Below are 16,505 nucleotides of genomic sequence, written 5' to 3'. Positions count from 1 at the left end.
GTTAACCTATTTACAAACATAACAAACTGAAATTAAATCAAAAAATGAAGAACTAGACTTGCATTAAAGGAACATCAGGCTAGGCACATATTGCACTCATATGTATATTAAAGGGATAGTGCAGCCATAAATGAAAATACTGTAATCTTTCACTAACCCTCATATCAGTTCAAACATGTATGACTTTATTTATTTCATAAAAATATAGAAAAGAATATTATAGAAGATATTCTGAAGAACAGTTTTGGTTACTATTATCGACTTCCACTGTACTGAAAAAAAAAAAAACAGACACATTTTGAAAAGTAATATTTACATTACAAAACAACCGAACTCACTCTCCAACCAAAAAACAAAGTGACTAAAACTTAAAATGAAAAATGCTGTACAATGGTCAGTTTCATCAACGTCATGAAATATATCTCACTTAAATTTGCTCTAGGTCACTATATGGCATTATGGTTTCCTTGGACGGAAGTCTGAAACTAGTTTCCTTCAGAGTAAAAGTTACTGACTGGGAAAGTGTGGAAGAAAGGCCAGACAGAAATTCTCAAATGCAAATTAGCTAGGCATATTTATTAAGGATAAGTAGGTAAGTATGACTTTTTTCTTTTTATTAAAGAAATGAATACACTTATTCAGCAATGATGCATTAAATTTACAAAAAGCGACAGTAAAGACAGCATTTTCAAATAAATGCTGTTCTTTTGAACTTTACAAAATTATCATGGTATCTAAAAAAAATATTCAGCAGCATAACTGTTCATCGTTTCATAATAATAAATGTTTCTTGAGCAGAAAATCAGCTTATTAGGTTGATTTCTAGAGGATCATGTGACACTGAAGACTGGAGTGATGATGCTGAAAATTCAGCTTTGCATCACAAGAATAAATTACATTTGAAAATATATTAAAATAAAAACTGGTTCTTTTAAACTGTAATAATATTTCACAATATTACTGTTTTTACTATATTTTTTATCAAATAAATGTAGCCTTGGTGAGCATACTTAAAAAAAAAAAGCATTTAAAAAATCTTACCAACCACAAACTTTTGAACAGTAGTGTCAACTCACATAAAAGTGCACATGTAACTTCTAAATGTAAACATGTACACAAATCTGACACGGGGCCTGAAGGGGTGGAGATGAGTTGTGTATGTGTCAGATACCTGAAGACATTCTCCTCACCAGCACCCATCTCAACACTGACCCCTTTTAAGTCAACTGTGAAATTGTTCTGCTCTAAAAATACATCCTGTATGGCTCTGAACGTTCCTGTCTGTGTGAATGGTGTGTTTCAGTGTGTGTGGTTTCCCTTCTGCATTGCTGAATTCCACATCAGTGCAGCTGCTTTAACAACCCCACCCCGTCACCACGGCGACCGTGCCTCCTGGCCACCATCAAAGTTTCCACAATCCAGAGGCTTATGGGGCGCAAAGAAACAACAGCAACTTAAACTGGATGTTCCTGTAACCACGAGCCAGATCATTTATCAGGGTGGAGTTTGTGTTCTTGTTTATTAAAGCAATAACTTGAGATAGATTTCTGTGTTGGAGTGTTATGAATAAGATTCTCTGATGTACACACTACACACACACACACACACACACACACACAAATTAATATTTCAGCCATTTAACCAACTAAAGTTCTCGAAGGCTTAACAATTTTTCACCGCCAGAAATTATTAGTCACTACAAACATTGTAAAGTAGGGATGCACAATATATTGGTATCATATGGCTTATTAGACAATATTAGATATATTTTAATTCAGTATCAGTCATTATTTTAAATAATTGTCCATGCTCATTTTCCCTATTTTTAATGTTACATTCCCATTGCCTTCATCAAAAAAAAAAAAAAAACACCTAAAGTTCATCTTTAAAAACACTAATTTAATAATAGTACAAAATATGCATAAAATTAATTATAGCCTTGCCATATCAGACTAAATTTTACATCAATGCATCCCCATTTTAAAGAAAACTGCCATTCAAACAGACAACCTTTTTAAAAAGCTTTGGGCAGCTTGCTTGATCATGTGTAATGGTGGTATTTAATTTTTCATTGCTATTTCTGAGCGCTTCAGCATGAATGCATCATTAAACTTCAATGACCAGTGAACAAATTCCCTTATTACCGTAATGTTTGCATAGGTTTATAGTTTCTAAATGGAGATCAGAGCCCAACAGCCACCAAGATTGCAATATTTAAAAGCTGTTTTGTGAAAATACATTCAAATATTGAATATATGAAAGATGTTAATATGAAAGACTTTTAAAACAATTCATCAAAAGCAAATATTTCTAATTAAGATATCCCCTATCAAAGGGTTAATCAATAAAAAAATGTCACCATCTTTTGAATTCCCTTTACAATAAATTTCCACCTCTAATGCCTAGACACCCACTCTTCGTTAAAATCATAAGCCATTCTGCAGAGAGAGGGGCTTGTTGTGGTCAGCGCCCTCCCTCTCAGGACTGGGCCCCTTCACTTCACTCAACCTCTGTGTCATTAGCAGATGTATTAAAGATAAATTACAATGTTGGACTGCGAGGATGACGTGTTTCTTCCGTGTGTGTGTGTGTGTTCACATCTGTAGAAATACAGTGTGGACCCCAGTGCCTGAAACTCAAACCTCCACTGGGATGAAAGCAATGACTAGAGGAGAGGAAAAGAGAGGAGAGCCAGATCATGGTCCTGCAAAGCAAAACCAAATTTTGACAGCTTAAGATGACTAAGCCATGACCCTAGTGGTCAGTTCAAGATGATTCATGCTGATCCTGCTGTATTATTTTTGCTACACCTGCCAATGACGAGTGATTTGAAAAATGTAAATTTACAATAATATTTTCCTGGTCATCAAATTGTTTTCACGATATTCATCACCATTTAAAAGTTTGTAGTATTTTTTTAGGAAATTAATAATTTTATTCTGCAAACAAATTGATCAAAAGTGCCAATTAAGAAATTACACACTTTTTTAACTTTCGATTCTTTAAAGAACTTTTTTTATTTTTTTTAACCTCAATTTCCACAAAAAAATACTGAGCAGCACAACAGTTTTTATCATTGACACTAATAAGAAACAGCAAATCATCATATGAGAATGATTTCTGAAGGATCATGTGACACTAAGGACTGGAGTAATGATGCTAATAATTCAGCTTTGCATCACAGGAATAAATGACATTTAAAAAATATTAAAATAGAAAACAGTCATTTTAAATTGTAATAATATTTCACAACATTGCTGTTTTCATGGTATTTTATATCAAAGAAATGCAGGCTTGGTAAACATAAGAGACTTCTTTAAAAAAAAAAAAAATTGTACACATTATATTTGTGTCCCTATTACAATATAATTATTTTGCTGTTGTTTTGTGTGTGTGTGTGTGTGTGTGTGTGTGTGTGTGTGTGTGTGTGTGTGTGTGTGTGTGTGTGTGTGTGTATGTTTGTGTATCTGGTATTTATCATGTTATGGGGACCAAATATCCCCACAAGGATAGTAATACCAGTAAACTAAATTTTGTCCTTGTGGGACCATTTTTTGGTCCCCATGAGGAAACAAGCTTATAAATTAAAAAAAAAGAAAAAGAAAAAAAAAAACTAAAAATGCTGAATATTTCCTGTGAGGTGGTGTAGAGCAATAGAAAATACAGTTTGTACAGTATAAAAACCATTATGCCTATGGAATGTCCCCATAAAACATGGAAACATGACCTCTGTGTGTGTGTGTGTGTGTGTGTGTGTTTTGTGACAAATGCTCATGTCGTCTTTCAACCTCATAACTCTGCATATTTTGTCACCTCATACAGTTCTGGAGAAAAAGAACTTTGCATGTCCTGGATGTTTTCATTAGTAGACTAGGTTTTGATTTCAATAACAGAGAGGGTCCAATTTTCATTCTTACAAGCTGATATAAACAATGCGTTATGTTCCTAATAAAGTATTCAGCCAACTGGCAGCTACCTTTATTCACTTGCCAAAGTCCATTTTCTCACATTAGCCACTTGCCAAGTGTTAATTCTGGACCTTAAATTCAAATACAAAGCAGGGACTTGGGAATATTCCAGTAGTGCCCCCCGAAATCATCCAGACGATGGCACTCAACCGTAACAGAACAGCCCCTAGGAGCTTCCAGCCCGGCTCTGAGCCGATAACAGCTCATTAGAAACAGATATCAGCCCTCTGTGGGTTTTCTGACTCAATCCCAAACAAAAAAAAACATCACAAATACACCCATAAACACCCAATGACACACATTCTCACATAAACACTCATAACGTGCCAGATATTATTTTGAAAATCATCCATGGTTCTCACTATCAACCCACCTGTGCTCTCTTTCCTCTTTATAAGGACTGTGCCGTGATACAGTCTGCGTGTGTGTGTGTGTGTGTGCGTGCGTGCGTGCGTGCGTGTGAGAGAGAGTGAATGGGTTCTTGGAAAGGTGTATTGTCCCGCTGGCCTCTTGATGTTGCCATGTGAGATTCATGTTAGCAGAACTGGCCCAGGAGTCACGCAAATGCTGATTACAGATGTGGGCAGCACTTCCTGCTCTCTCCTTCGGTGTCTTATAGCTGACGGGGAATTTTTTTTTTGCTGGAAACCTTATGACAGTCTCTCGTTACTCTTGCGGAGCCACTTTTTTCACTACAGCATCAATGACATGGAAGAGGGTCCATTTTGAGCGATATATTTCAACAGTTATTCAGCCGGGATGAATTCAATTCATCAAAGATGATAGTAAAGACATTTATAATGTAACAAATGTTTTCAAATATTTAAATTTTAAAAGCTTTATTGTCTATCCCCAGTGGAGAAGAAAACTGTCTTCAGACAAACAAGCAGCACACATAGTCCTCACGACAACAAACTATATTACATCACAAAAACACAACTAAAACAATACATTAAAAAAATTATTTTAAGATCCTATTTAAAAAATACAAATGGCAGTTGGAATAAACGTCTTATACTTGGCTCTTTATACCATCTGCCGGATGGAAGTAGTTGAAAAGAACTACACAGAGCATGTCTCCCACAATAACAGAGGCTTTTCTTTTTAGTGCCACAGCGAAAAGATCAGTGAGAGGTGTTTGTCTCTCACCAATTATTTTACTCGCCACATTTATAATCCTTAACAAGTCTATTTTTGCTTTTAACAGAGAGAGAGAATTAAACCAGGACACAATATTAAAAGTAAGAACAGATTCGATAAGTGATTTACAGTATATACAACAATCAGAATATCCTTTTCAATGTTAAAACGCCTCCGTTTTCTCAATAAGACTAGACGTTGATAAGCCTTTTTAAAAACATTATCTGAATGCTTATCAAATAAAAATTGGGAGTCAATCTCAGTACCTAAGTGTTTAAAAGATCCCACCTGTTCAACTTCCTTTCCATTAACTAACAAAGGTTCACAGAGCACTCGTATGTTATTAGCCCCACAACACATTTCTGCAGAGAACTCTCCTCTGTCCAAAACTTAACAAAATTGACAAAACTGAGGTATCTAATGACTGAATATACTGTACGTGTACACCAGCGTCAAATTGGCAGTAACACAGGTCATTTCATTTATAAATAGAAAACAGAATTGGTGATAAAACACACCCCTGAGGAAGGCCAGCATTTAAAACCACATTCTCCGACTTTTTCCCCATTTACTAATACATGCTGTGGACGGGCCCGTAAAAAACGATTAATCTATTAGTTTAATTAAATAGTTTAATTAAAACTATTAATCTATATTACTCTATAAAACTATTAATAAAATAAATGCTGTATTGTTAGCTTTGTATTCATCAGAAAATCCTGAAAACATTAAAAATAATAATCAGAAATGTTATTTGAGCAGCAAATCAGCATATTAGACTGATTTCTGAAGGATCATGTGACACTGAAGACTGGAGTAAAGATGCTGAAAATACAGCTTTGCATCATAGAAATAAATTACCTGAACTTGCCTTGTCATAAAAAAATATAATAATAATTATCTGATATTTTAAGTGACCTTGACACACAGTTGTGAGGATCTGCAGGCCTCCTCATCACCTCCATCATTTTTTTTATTTATTTAATTTATTTAATAATTTTTTCATGACTTAACAGACCCAGATAAAAACATCACTTGTGTAAATTCTGATATTCTTTGTAGCTTATTCTGGACACACACACACACACACACACACAAAACCTGCCCACTTTGACTGTCTGACAGATATGTAATGAAATAAACCAATTTTGCTATATATTTTTGAAAGCACCATTGCATCATAAGCATACCTATGATCACTAATCCATTTCCTAAGCTCACTATTGAGGAACTCCTCCGACCTCTCAGCTACACTCCTGTCAGACCTACACAAGCAGCTGAGAGAGAGAGAGAAGATGACTGGAAGGAGGAAGAGGGAGGCAGAGACATGTGTATTCATAGATTTCATCTGAGGGATAACCAAATAAGGCAACAGACTGATCTTGAGAAAGAAAGTCACTGAAAAGATAGACAGAGGAGACAGAGGTATGGTGGAATGTTAGTGGTGGAAATAACAAACAACAGCACGTCCAATAAAAAAATACAAGCTAGAGAGGATTCAGTGATAAAGAAAGGTCATGAATTGCTGAGATTTGCTAAAGGGGTCATATCATGGAAAGCTGAGCTTTCTTTGGTCTAAGAGTTTGATGTAGTATTACACTGGCATACTTTAATGTTCACGAAGCAAAGCTCCTTAACCAGTCCATTCAGTCTTTATGGAAACTAAGCTTCAAAAATGGGTCATTCAGAAATCATGATGATACTGACGTCACAATCCATGAGCACTTTAACATATGACCACACGTTTGGCCCAGACTGATGAGAAACACGTATGTGGAAGTTTCCTGCACTCCTTTCAAAGTCGGATGTGGGATATTCCTACTTTACATTTCCTACTTACAGGCATAAAGTCGTCCCACTGGCCAATGCTTGGAAAAAAGAAACAAAATGGCAACACAACTGTTAACTTTGCAGGTCAAGAAAGAAGAAAAAGCTGAATCTAAATGTATAATTTTCAAAAGACAGACTCATTTACCATGTTTTACCCAACTGTCTCTGGAGACATTTGCTAAGCAGCATTTTTGTCATGTAATGTAGGACTCACTTTGACTCGCTGATGTCAATTAAAACGTTATTGTTAATCTTTAATTGTGTACATCTACCTAGGGGCTTGTGACCAAAAATACAGCCAAAACAGCAATATCACAAAATAGTATTACAATAATTAAACTTTTGACCTATTTAATGTATCCTTGCTGAATAAAACTAGTAAGTTATTTCAATATATATATATAAATTACAGACCTCAAACTATCAAACGGTGGTGTTCATCTGCATCTTTTTGAACTCTTGACTTCAACATGAGTTTCTGAGTTTGACGTTGAACTTCAAGTGCTGTTTTATTGCATGTTTGTAAGCAGGACACTGCAAATTCCAACCAGGGGTCATTAACATGTTTTAAAGGCACATTAACAAACAATATTATTAAAAAAATGTTGAAAATGCTTGTTTAAATTAAATGGTTTGATGCAAAATAACATGGACCAACATTATAAGTAGACCCAAGAGGAGAAAAAAAAGTGTAGAATATGGTTCCTTTAAGAATTAAAACATGAATTTCTGATGGATACAGTAACTAATGAAGAATATGACAGGAGCGGGTAGACATGCGAGACAATGAGATAAATGAGTTGTGTTATGAGAGTTGTCCTCCCTGCCCTCGGGCCGCTGCTGTGTTACCCTACGCTCACATTATCTCTTCATCAGCCGCTCCAGCTAGGCAAGTCCCAGGCTCCAATCCCGGCCTGCCTGCCTAGACACGCTTCCCGAGGGAAAAACATCTTATCCCTTAACAGACTCAGAGAGCGGGATGTTTGTGCTTACAGGGCAAGAGTTGAATGTTCAATCATATACAAAATGTGAGCCTGTTAAACTGTGTATTTGTTTACAAATAAGGATAAACATGATTCTGAGGTCAACGAGTTTGAAAGTTGTTGAGGAAAAACCAATAAACTCATTCAATCCAAAACACAAAGATGCACAAAAAAAGGCTGACAGCACATGGGCTGTGATAAAGACTAACTGGCCTTGTTCCACCATCTTGGCAGAAGAATAAAATCACAGCTAGTGTTTCAACAAATTGTTTTGATTTCATTATTTTTTCATTCACTAACATAAAGTACATGCCTGCTGTGGTGCAAGCAAACAGCATTTGAGTGCCAGATGTAAAGAAGAATTTAATTGGTTGGACTTATCGTATAAATGACTCAAAAGTTGTGCTGAACAAGTTTAATGAACCATCTCAATGAACAAAGTGTTAAATATGTGAACAAGCAAAGCAAACTGAGGCATCTAACTGAAGACCAAGGATCTCCTGATGGACTGAATGTGGGTTTGGTATGTGAATTAATTTCATCATGACCAAATAATTGACCAATTTATAAAGTAAATAAAAATGACTGATAATAACCATGCACATTAAAATGAATAAAGATGTTATTTAAAATCATAGTCCATTATTTAGGCTATTGTTGATTATCTAAAGCTTGACTATTGTCAAAAAGTTGCCAAATTTGTAGAATAGATGAAGAGAAATTGCTTATGATGCTAAAATTAGTAGATCTGCAGTCATGCAGATTTTAATAAAGAGCAGTAAAACCTGGTTTGGTCGTGAATCTTTTTTTTAACAAATCTTAATGAATCTGTTTGAACTAATTTGTTAAGTGAATCATTCCCTTATTATAGACAGACTGGTTCTACTGATGTATTGACATAACAAACAGAAAGGATCACTGAACAAATCTTTTCAGTAAAGATAATTCAAATCTCTGGAATGAATAAACTCTGGACAATGACCTCATGCCCAATGAGTTATAGCTAAACACACAATCTGATCTGTCTTCTCTTCCTTCCTCTCTCTCGCTCGCTCTCTCTCTTCCACACACACACCAGCTGTGTACCATCAACAGGCTGAGCTGCATTAGCTGCTGTGTTCTGCTGAAAGAGGGAGTCATTGTGTGAATCTCCTCACAGCACAACAGCCCTGTCCCCTGCCCAACTATTCCTTTAATTCTGCTCTCAGCTCCCACTCTCTCTCTTTCAGCGGGGCACACTGGAATGTACTCCAGTGGGATGAGAGGCATTTTCATCATACTTACAAAAATTGCCCTCTGCCCACTCTGTACTGACAGAAATGGAAAGTTTTGGCTTTTGCTCTGTTATTACAATCAAATGTGCAAAAGGTTTCTGGGCTAAAATTTTCCAAAATTGTTGAAAGCTTATATATGTATATATATATGTTTGTGTGTGCGTGCATTGTGTATGTATGTATGTATGTATGTATGTATGTATGTATGTATGTGCGTGTGTGCGTGTGTGTGTGTGTGTGTGTGTGTGTGTGTGGTGGGTGTGTATATATATATATATATATATATATATATATATATATATATATATATATATATATATATATATATATATATATATATATAAATATAAAATAGCTGTTACACTTATTATGCATAGATAGATAGATAGATAGATAGATAGATACTAATATGCTCTTGTGTAATCCCAGAAACATTGTAAAACTTTTTTTTTAGGGCAAATATCTGGCAACCTATTTTTATAGCGTAGCAAAGCGCATTAAAGATACACTGACTGTAATGATTTCTCATTGTAGAAAACCATTATTTGAAACAGTTTTATATGAAGTATAACATTACAATGCAGGATATGTCTGAAATTAAGACAACCACCCTATTTTACAGCAGTAACTGTAAAAAGAACCATTTTAGTAGAAACAATAGTTAATGTGTTACGTTTGTGTAAGGAAAACTAGTATGAATGACATCCACCCAACATAAAACGCATATACACAAACATGCGTGCAAAAAGCAAACTCATGAGTCCATCAGTCAGATGAGCTGCTCATAGCGATGGGTGGTCAAGGTTACCGGGTCACTGTCAGGGCTATTCCCATCAAACACAGGTCACTGGATTGCCTGCAGTCTACCGAGACCGAGAGTTACATGACTAACAAGAGCTCTTCTGTAATGGTTCATCAGGTTCACTTTAGGTTACAGAGACAGGCAGGGGGAGAAAGAGAGAAAGAGAGAGAAAGAGATCAATAAGCAGCCATTATGTGAGTGCTGTCATCCACTGGGAACAGAGGTGGAGGCCAACGCCCATCTGGGGCTCTGCATTCAACATCTAAAGCCTACAGCGATCATTCTTCAAATACAGTCCAAATAATACCGCAGTGAATAGCAGCATACTGCTCACACATGTTTTATAATGTGCCCCTGCATTTCTATACGATGAGTCAGCGATATCTGAAGGGTGGAGCGCTTGAGCAGTGTATCTCGGTGCCGTTTTAAATAATGCATGTCACAGGAAGCCACTGTTGTGCTGTTGATGAGAACTGTTCGATTAGTTCAGTTATCAATTGTTATTCTCTTCTTCTGTTTGTATGAACCACTGGTGGAGGGTGTGTGTCATCTCGCCCCACCCAGACCATCAGGCTTCTCAGAAAGGAAGCCTTTCTAAATTTGGGTTAGTAGCGTCATGGATCGGTGTACAGCAATTCCTGATTCACCGCACAATTTCCCGAACTCATGGAAATAGTGGCATGAGATGAGAGAGAATCTAAAACACTCTCCTCTGTGTCAGTCTGACCAATCGAAATCCTGGATCACTCTTAATGAACATTTTTTAGAACTGATTTGAGTATCTTCTAAAAGGAGTTCTATCAGGCTATCTTTGCATCTATCCTCTTTCCTTGTCTCTTTTTCCATCCATCCATATTTGTGACCCAGGACCACAAAACCAGTCTGAAGTAGCACGGATATATTTTTGTAGCAATAGCCAACAGTACATTGTATGGGTCAAAATGATCAATTTTTCTTTTATGCCAAAAATCATTAGGATATTAAGTAAAGATCATATACCATGAAGATATTTTGTAAATTTCCTAACATAAATATATCAAAACTTCATTTATGATTAGTAATATGCATTGCTAATGCCTTAATTTTTACAATTTTAAAGGCGATTTTCTAAATATTTTGATTTTTTTTTGCACCCTCAGATTCCAGATTTTCTAATAGTTGTATCTTGGCCAAATACTGTCCTATCCTAACAAACTATACATAAATGGAACGCTTATTTTATTCAACAAATTTATACTAAAAAAATGACTCTTATGGCTGGTTTTGTGGTCCAGGACCACAACTGTATCAAACCTGATGATCATGCTCTTCTGCATGATTTGATGTGATCCAAAAAGCAACTAGAAGAACATCTGACCTTCTGTACAAAGAGTGATGATCAATGTCACTCATTTACTTATTAGATTAGTGACCTATGCATTGCAGAATGTGAAATGTTTCTTATTTTATTTCCTAACTAACTTACAGTTTTAACATTTTAAAAATCACAGCTTTTCAAAATGATTATAGACATTTAGACCGCACTGAATATTGGCAAGGACACATTAAATTGATCAAAAGTGACAGTAAAGATATAATGCTAATAAAAGATTGTACTTTAAACAGGCTTAAATGTTGTTCTCTTTAACTTTATATACATCAAAGAATCCCATCAAAAATGTGGCATGGTTTTCACAAAAATATGAAGCAGCACCATTGTTTTCAACATTGATAATAAATGTTTCTTAAGCACCAAATCAGCTTATTAAAACGATTTCTGAAGGAAAATGACACTGAAAACTAGAGCAACGACTGCTGAAAATTCAGCTTTGCATCACAGGAATAAATCATGTTTAAAAATTCATTAAAATAGAGAACATTTTCTTTAAATTGTACTAAAATTTTACAACATTACTGTTTTACTGTTTTTTTTTATCAAATAAATGGCAGTGACCATAAGAGACTTCCAAAATATATATATTGGACTTCCAAAACATTAACAAAAAAATGCACCAAACCAAAAGTAGTGAATATAGAATGAAACAACGAGAGTGAGTTGAGTGTGTAAAGCAGCTCCGGAGGCCTGTGTGATGATGTTTCAAACAGTGTCTGAGTGCTAATGGACCTCTACTCTCACATTCACCCTCTCCTCTCTCATAGACCTAAACATTATGTCTGTAGATTTGCACACATTCTCTCTCTCTCTCTCTCTCTCTTTCCATACTACAAGTGATTGTGAAGGGAATGTCAAAATACATAAGACAAGAAAGGCCAGGAAGCACAAACTGCTCATGTACAACCGCCAGGCTTGAATCAGACCTTCTAGGCTGACTCTTCTGATGAATTAGCAATGAATTGCATTTTTAAAGCAGCGGGGGAAATCACAGTTGTGTAATGTTTCTTTGCATGATTAATAGATCATGCAAATTAAATAACTAGATAATTACATAATATAGATCATGCTATAATTAAGTAACAGACTGACAAAACAATTGTTCTGAATGTGTTCATTGGAGTCTGCGTGCGTATGACTGACTGCTTTGATCTGATGTTTGTGAACACTAAATGCAGTCTGCTGATCTCTCTAAATGAAGTGAGGTGTGTTCTCTTGTTCTTTTCTCTCTCCATCTTTCTTCCTCTCCTCTCTGCCTAACCGCTTTGTGATAATTGAATCAGGGTTCAATTAGGCATGACTGGGAGAGAGAGCAGCACATTCACTCACTCTCTCTCTCTCAAACACACACACACACACACACACTCGTACCACACCCTCTGAGCAAAACAACACCAGACTATATTTATCAAGTGTATTTGGGACCATAATGAGAAAATAGCATCTGTCTTTAATCTCCCTCCCTGATCTTTTTTCGTGTTCTCTGTAAATATTATCTTCCCTCTCTCTTTCTCTGTGTGGGTTGGGGACATGTCACGGGAACATTCATGTCACATTAACACACAAACTCAATTCCTCACATAAATTACTTTACCGTCACTCTGTGATTATTATGCCACTATAATATTATACCTTTTATGAAAAAAACAAAAAACAAAGAACAAATCAACAGCCCTGATAGGTCTATTAACATACAGAATCTCTGAAACATTAAAACGAGTGTCAAGTATTCAAAATAAAGATACAACAATCCCATTTTTCAAACAAAACGCCTCACAAAAAAACGTTTGTCAGGTTTCAAATGCTTAAAAAAAAAGTGCACATGGAAAGCTTGTACCTCTGAGCTGGACATTCGTTAGTTCAGAAACATAACGTAATGGAAGTAGTCTAAACTAAACAAAAGAATTATATGGCTAACCCAAATAACTACACCTGAATTCAAAATGCTGAAACATTATCACTTATTTATAGTATCGCAGCTCTTTTTTTTTTAAAGCAAACCATTAAATTTGAGTGATTTTAACTTTACAGCATTCACTACAGACTTGTCTTATGCTCAATGACCTCTGAATATAGATTATAGCTAAATAACATGTCTAAATCAGCATCTAAAAAGGGTCCAATAAAAGAGCAGAGGAAAACCTCTGACTGTAAAACAAGAATTATGACACAGAAAAGATCTGAGACGTACAATAAAGCTATTGCCCTGGGTGATGTTGTAATGAGCGGGTGCACACCCAAACACACATGGACACACACATACACACTCTCTCACTCAGATATACAGTGGTTTACAAATAAACGGTTCCTATTTCCCTCCTCATAAATAAAAACAGACATATGAAGACAAGCAGCCTGCTGGAGAGAGACATGTCCAGAAAGAAAACAGACAACTCATTTTCTAGGTTTAAAACCGTCAGTAGTCAAGCAGATCAGACAGCATCAAAGTCATTTAGAAAATTATTTTGACTCTCAATTTATGTAATATCTATACTAGAAAACACTGAATATTTGATATTGTGATATGTGATATTATAATGTGATATTAGGGTATAAATCAATAATCAGTTTCACCTATATCAGTTCTTTAATATCTATAAATATCTATAAATTCAGTTGTTTTAAATAATAATAATAATGTACTGTTGGAATAAATTATATAACTTTCTATGTAACAGATATTTTTACATGCTATAAATGGAGAAAAAAAGTTTTAAGTAATACCAGTTTATTAACTTTTACATTTAATAATCACGAAAAGTCTGTTCTGCACATTAGACATAAAAAAGGTTCTGTATGATGAGCATTTTCACTTAAACTTTATCGTTTACCACAAAAAAAAACAAAAAAAACTCTGAGATATTTATGCACAGAAAACAATATCAACAGACTGAACTCGTGATTTTGTAGTTAAATCATTGATAAATACGTGAGTGACTTGTGCACTGATTGATTGACAGGCTGTGCAGCTGAATCCTGAGCTCACCAGCGTTGACAACAACAAGAATGTGATTTGTATCTTACAGTACGACCATTTCAGTCGTTTATCACGGTGAATACACGCTTCATAAGCTGCCGAGGGGTAAAACGCGCTCATTAACCCAAGCGCGCGGTTAAAAAGAGTTCCTGTAGTAGTAGCGGTGTCATCTGTTTGTAGCCACGCTACTTAATCCTCTTAGGAAATCATGCTCTCTGACTAATACAACACTAGTGTTTACCACACACACAACGACTTCACACAAACATTTGCGGAGCATCCGCTGCGCAGTGCGCTTTGAGTTATAGTGAGGAAAAGTCTTGCACTTACTTCGTGTTCTGGATACGGAGGTATTCCAACAAGGCAAAATGCAACTCCATTCATTGGACAGCTTAACTTGTTTTCCAGGGGGATACCGAGAGGGGGTTTGGGGGGGGCGGGGGGGTCGCGAGATGTGTATAAAATAATTCTGCTTTGAGCGATTTATCATGGACCGTGGCTTTCACATATCCAGTTTTCTTCCGTCCTCTCGCCTCTTTCCCGTTGTTTGGGCTGCCCGCTGTGCCCTCCCTCTTCCCTCGCCCCGATGCAAATCCGTTCAGTTCCTCCACTGGCCTGTCCCACTACAGCACGACACGCTGCCTTCCTCTGTGTGTGTGGTAACGAGTGGCGCGCGGCGCGTCCTCTAGCGGCTATTACGCGAAACGCCGCTTCGCGTTTTCGTTCGGAAACTGTGACGTAGCAGGACGCGTGACGGGCGCCAGAGCGCGGTGCGTTCAAGGCCAGGAAAACAAAGCCCTCTTTGTACCCAGATAAATAGATAGACGGGAACGAAAAGACATAACAGAAAATAGGAAGGTGAGTAAAGTATGCGCGTGTAGAGAGAAAGATACAACTGCTTTAAAGGCTTTATATGGTAATAGCAGCAAGTTACAGAAATGAGCATGGTAAAGTGATGGAATCAGATGATAATAGCGTGGTATTAAATGATTAGTATGAACAGTGGGTTTTATATGTGTCTTTCGCCAGTGTTCTTGGGCTACCATGTAAAAATCACATTAAATACATTTCAGTATCATAATAGGCTACATAAATGATACATTCAGTATCATCATGTTACATTTGCATATGGTTATTAATGGTGTAACCATGGTACATGTCCAAAACACACTGTCAAAAAAAAGTAACTTTATAGCTTATGTAGCCTAACAGCCATTCTTTCCCAAGAGGAACAAATGTAGCATTTTAACCTTAAAGGGTAAAAAATGTTTTTTTCATCTTACTTGGTCAAAAATTAGAAAACAACGTTTAAAAAAAAAAATCTATATATATAAATATATAACAGCTTAAATACAAATTTCATTAATAAATGACTAAGCATCAACTCTGCATATTAAATATAAAAATTACCTGTATAAATAATAAATTAATATTAAAAAATAAAGTAATTTTACACTTAAAGTTTATTGTTTGCCATAAAAATATTTTAAAGCTATATTTTAAAATATATACCGCAAATGCACAGTAAACATACAACACATGAACACTGAAAACATGATTTTATAATTATTAGTAGTTGACTTGCACTGATTGACAGACTTGCACTAAAACCATGGTTACTAAAAACATGGTATTACCATGGAATTTTTTTTAGTGTTTATTCTGGCTCGTACTGACTCATCAATGGTTTACTAAAGAGAAATCATGGCAAAAATAATTTTCTCTGAAAGAGTGACACAACATGGGATGTTTATGAATCATGCATGGAGGGAAATGAGAGCTGGAGAGGTCAGAGGTTACAGATTGGGAACTACAGCCAATGCAACCTGCAGAATGTGATGATTAAACATAGGGGCTTCAGTCTCTGCAGGTCACGCTGTGGTCATGACAGATCAATCAACGAGATGCAGGCAAACAGACAAGCAAATGTAGTATTGATTTAAAGGCCACTGCTTCATTTTACCACAGAAAAATGCAATGCAGGATTTAAATTTCTTACTTAGAAACAATGAATAAAAATAGCTCACAAAAGCATTCATGTTTGTGTTTTTCTGTCTTGACTTCCTTGAAGAACTGAAGCTGCCTGTCTTTGGTATGTTAGTTTGATTTGCGGGAAGACTTGGGTGTGAAATGACTGTCAAGTAAATATACAGTAGGAA

General features: G+C 35.9%; 1 protein-coding gene across 2 annotated transcripts in view; it reads right to left on the bottom strand.

Moving 5' to 3' along the window:
* Positions 1–16,505, bottom strand: part of LOC109045977 (rho GTPase-activating protein 23-like) — a 64,430-nt gene that overhangs the window by 39,634 nt on the left and 8,291 nt on the right. Inside the window, exon 1 of one of the 2 annotated variants that reach the window (XM_042720185.1) lies at positions 14,677–14,996. The exons of the other annotated variant lie outside the window; for it this stretch is intronic. Coding sequence (XP_042576119.1) covers positions 14,677–14,730 — 54 coding nt within the window. The 5' untranslated portion in view covers positions 14,731–14,996. Of the gene's footprint in view, positions 1–14,676; positions 14,997–16,505 lie in introns of those variants that run through there. 2 annotated transcript variants of the gene reach the window in all.

Source organism: Cyprinus carpio, chromosome B3 (assembly GCF_018340385.1).
Source record: "Cyprinus carpio isolate SPL01 chromosome B3, ASM1834038v1, whole genome shotgun sequence".
NCBI classification, from domain to species: domain Eukaryota; kingdom Metazoa; phylum Chordata; class Actinopteri; order Cypriniformes; family Cyprinidae; genus Cyprinus; species Cyprinus carpio.
The sequence above is the reverse complement of the archived record's forward strand: the minus strand, read 5'-3'. Positions and strand labels throughout refer to the sequence as shown.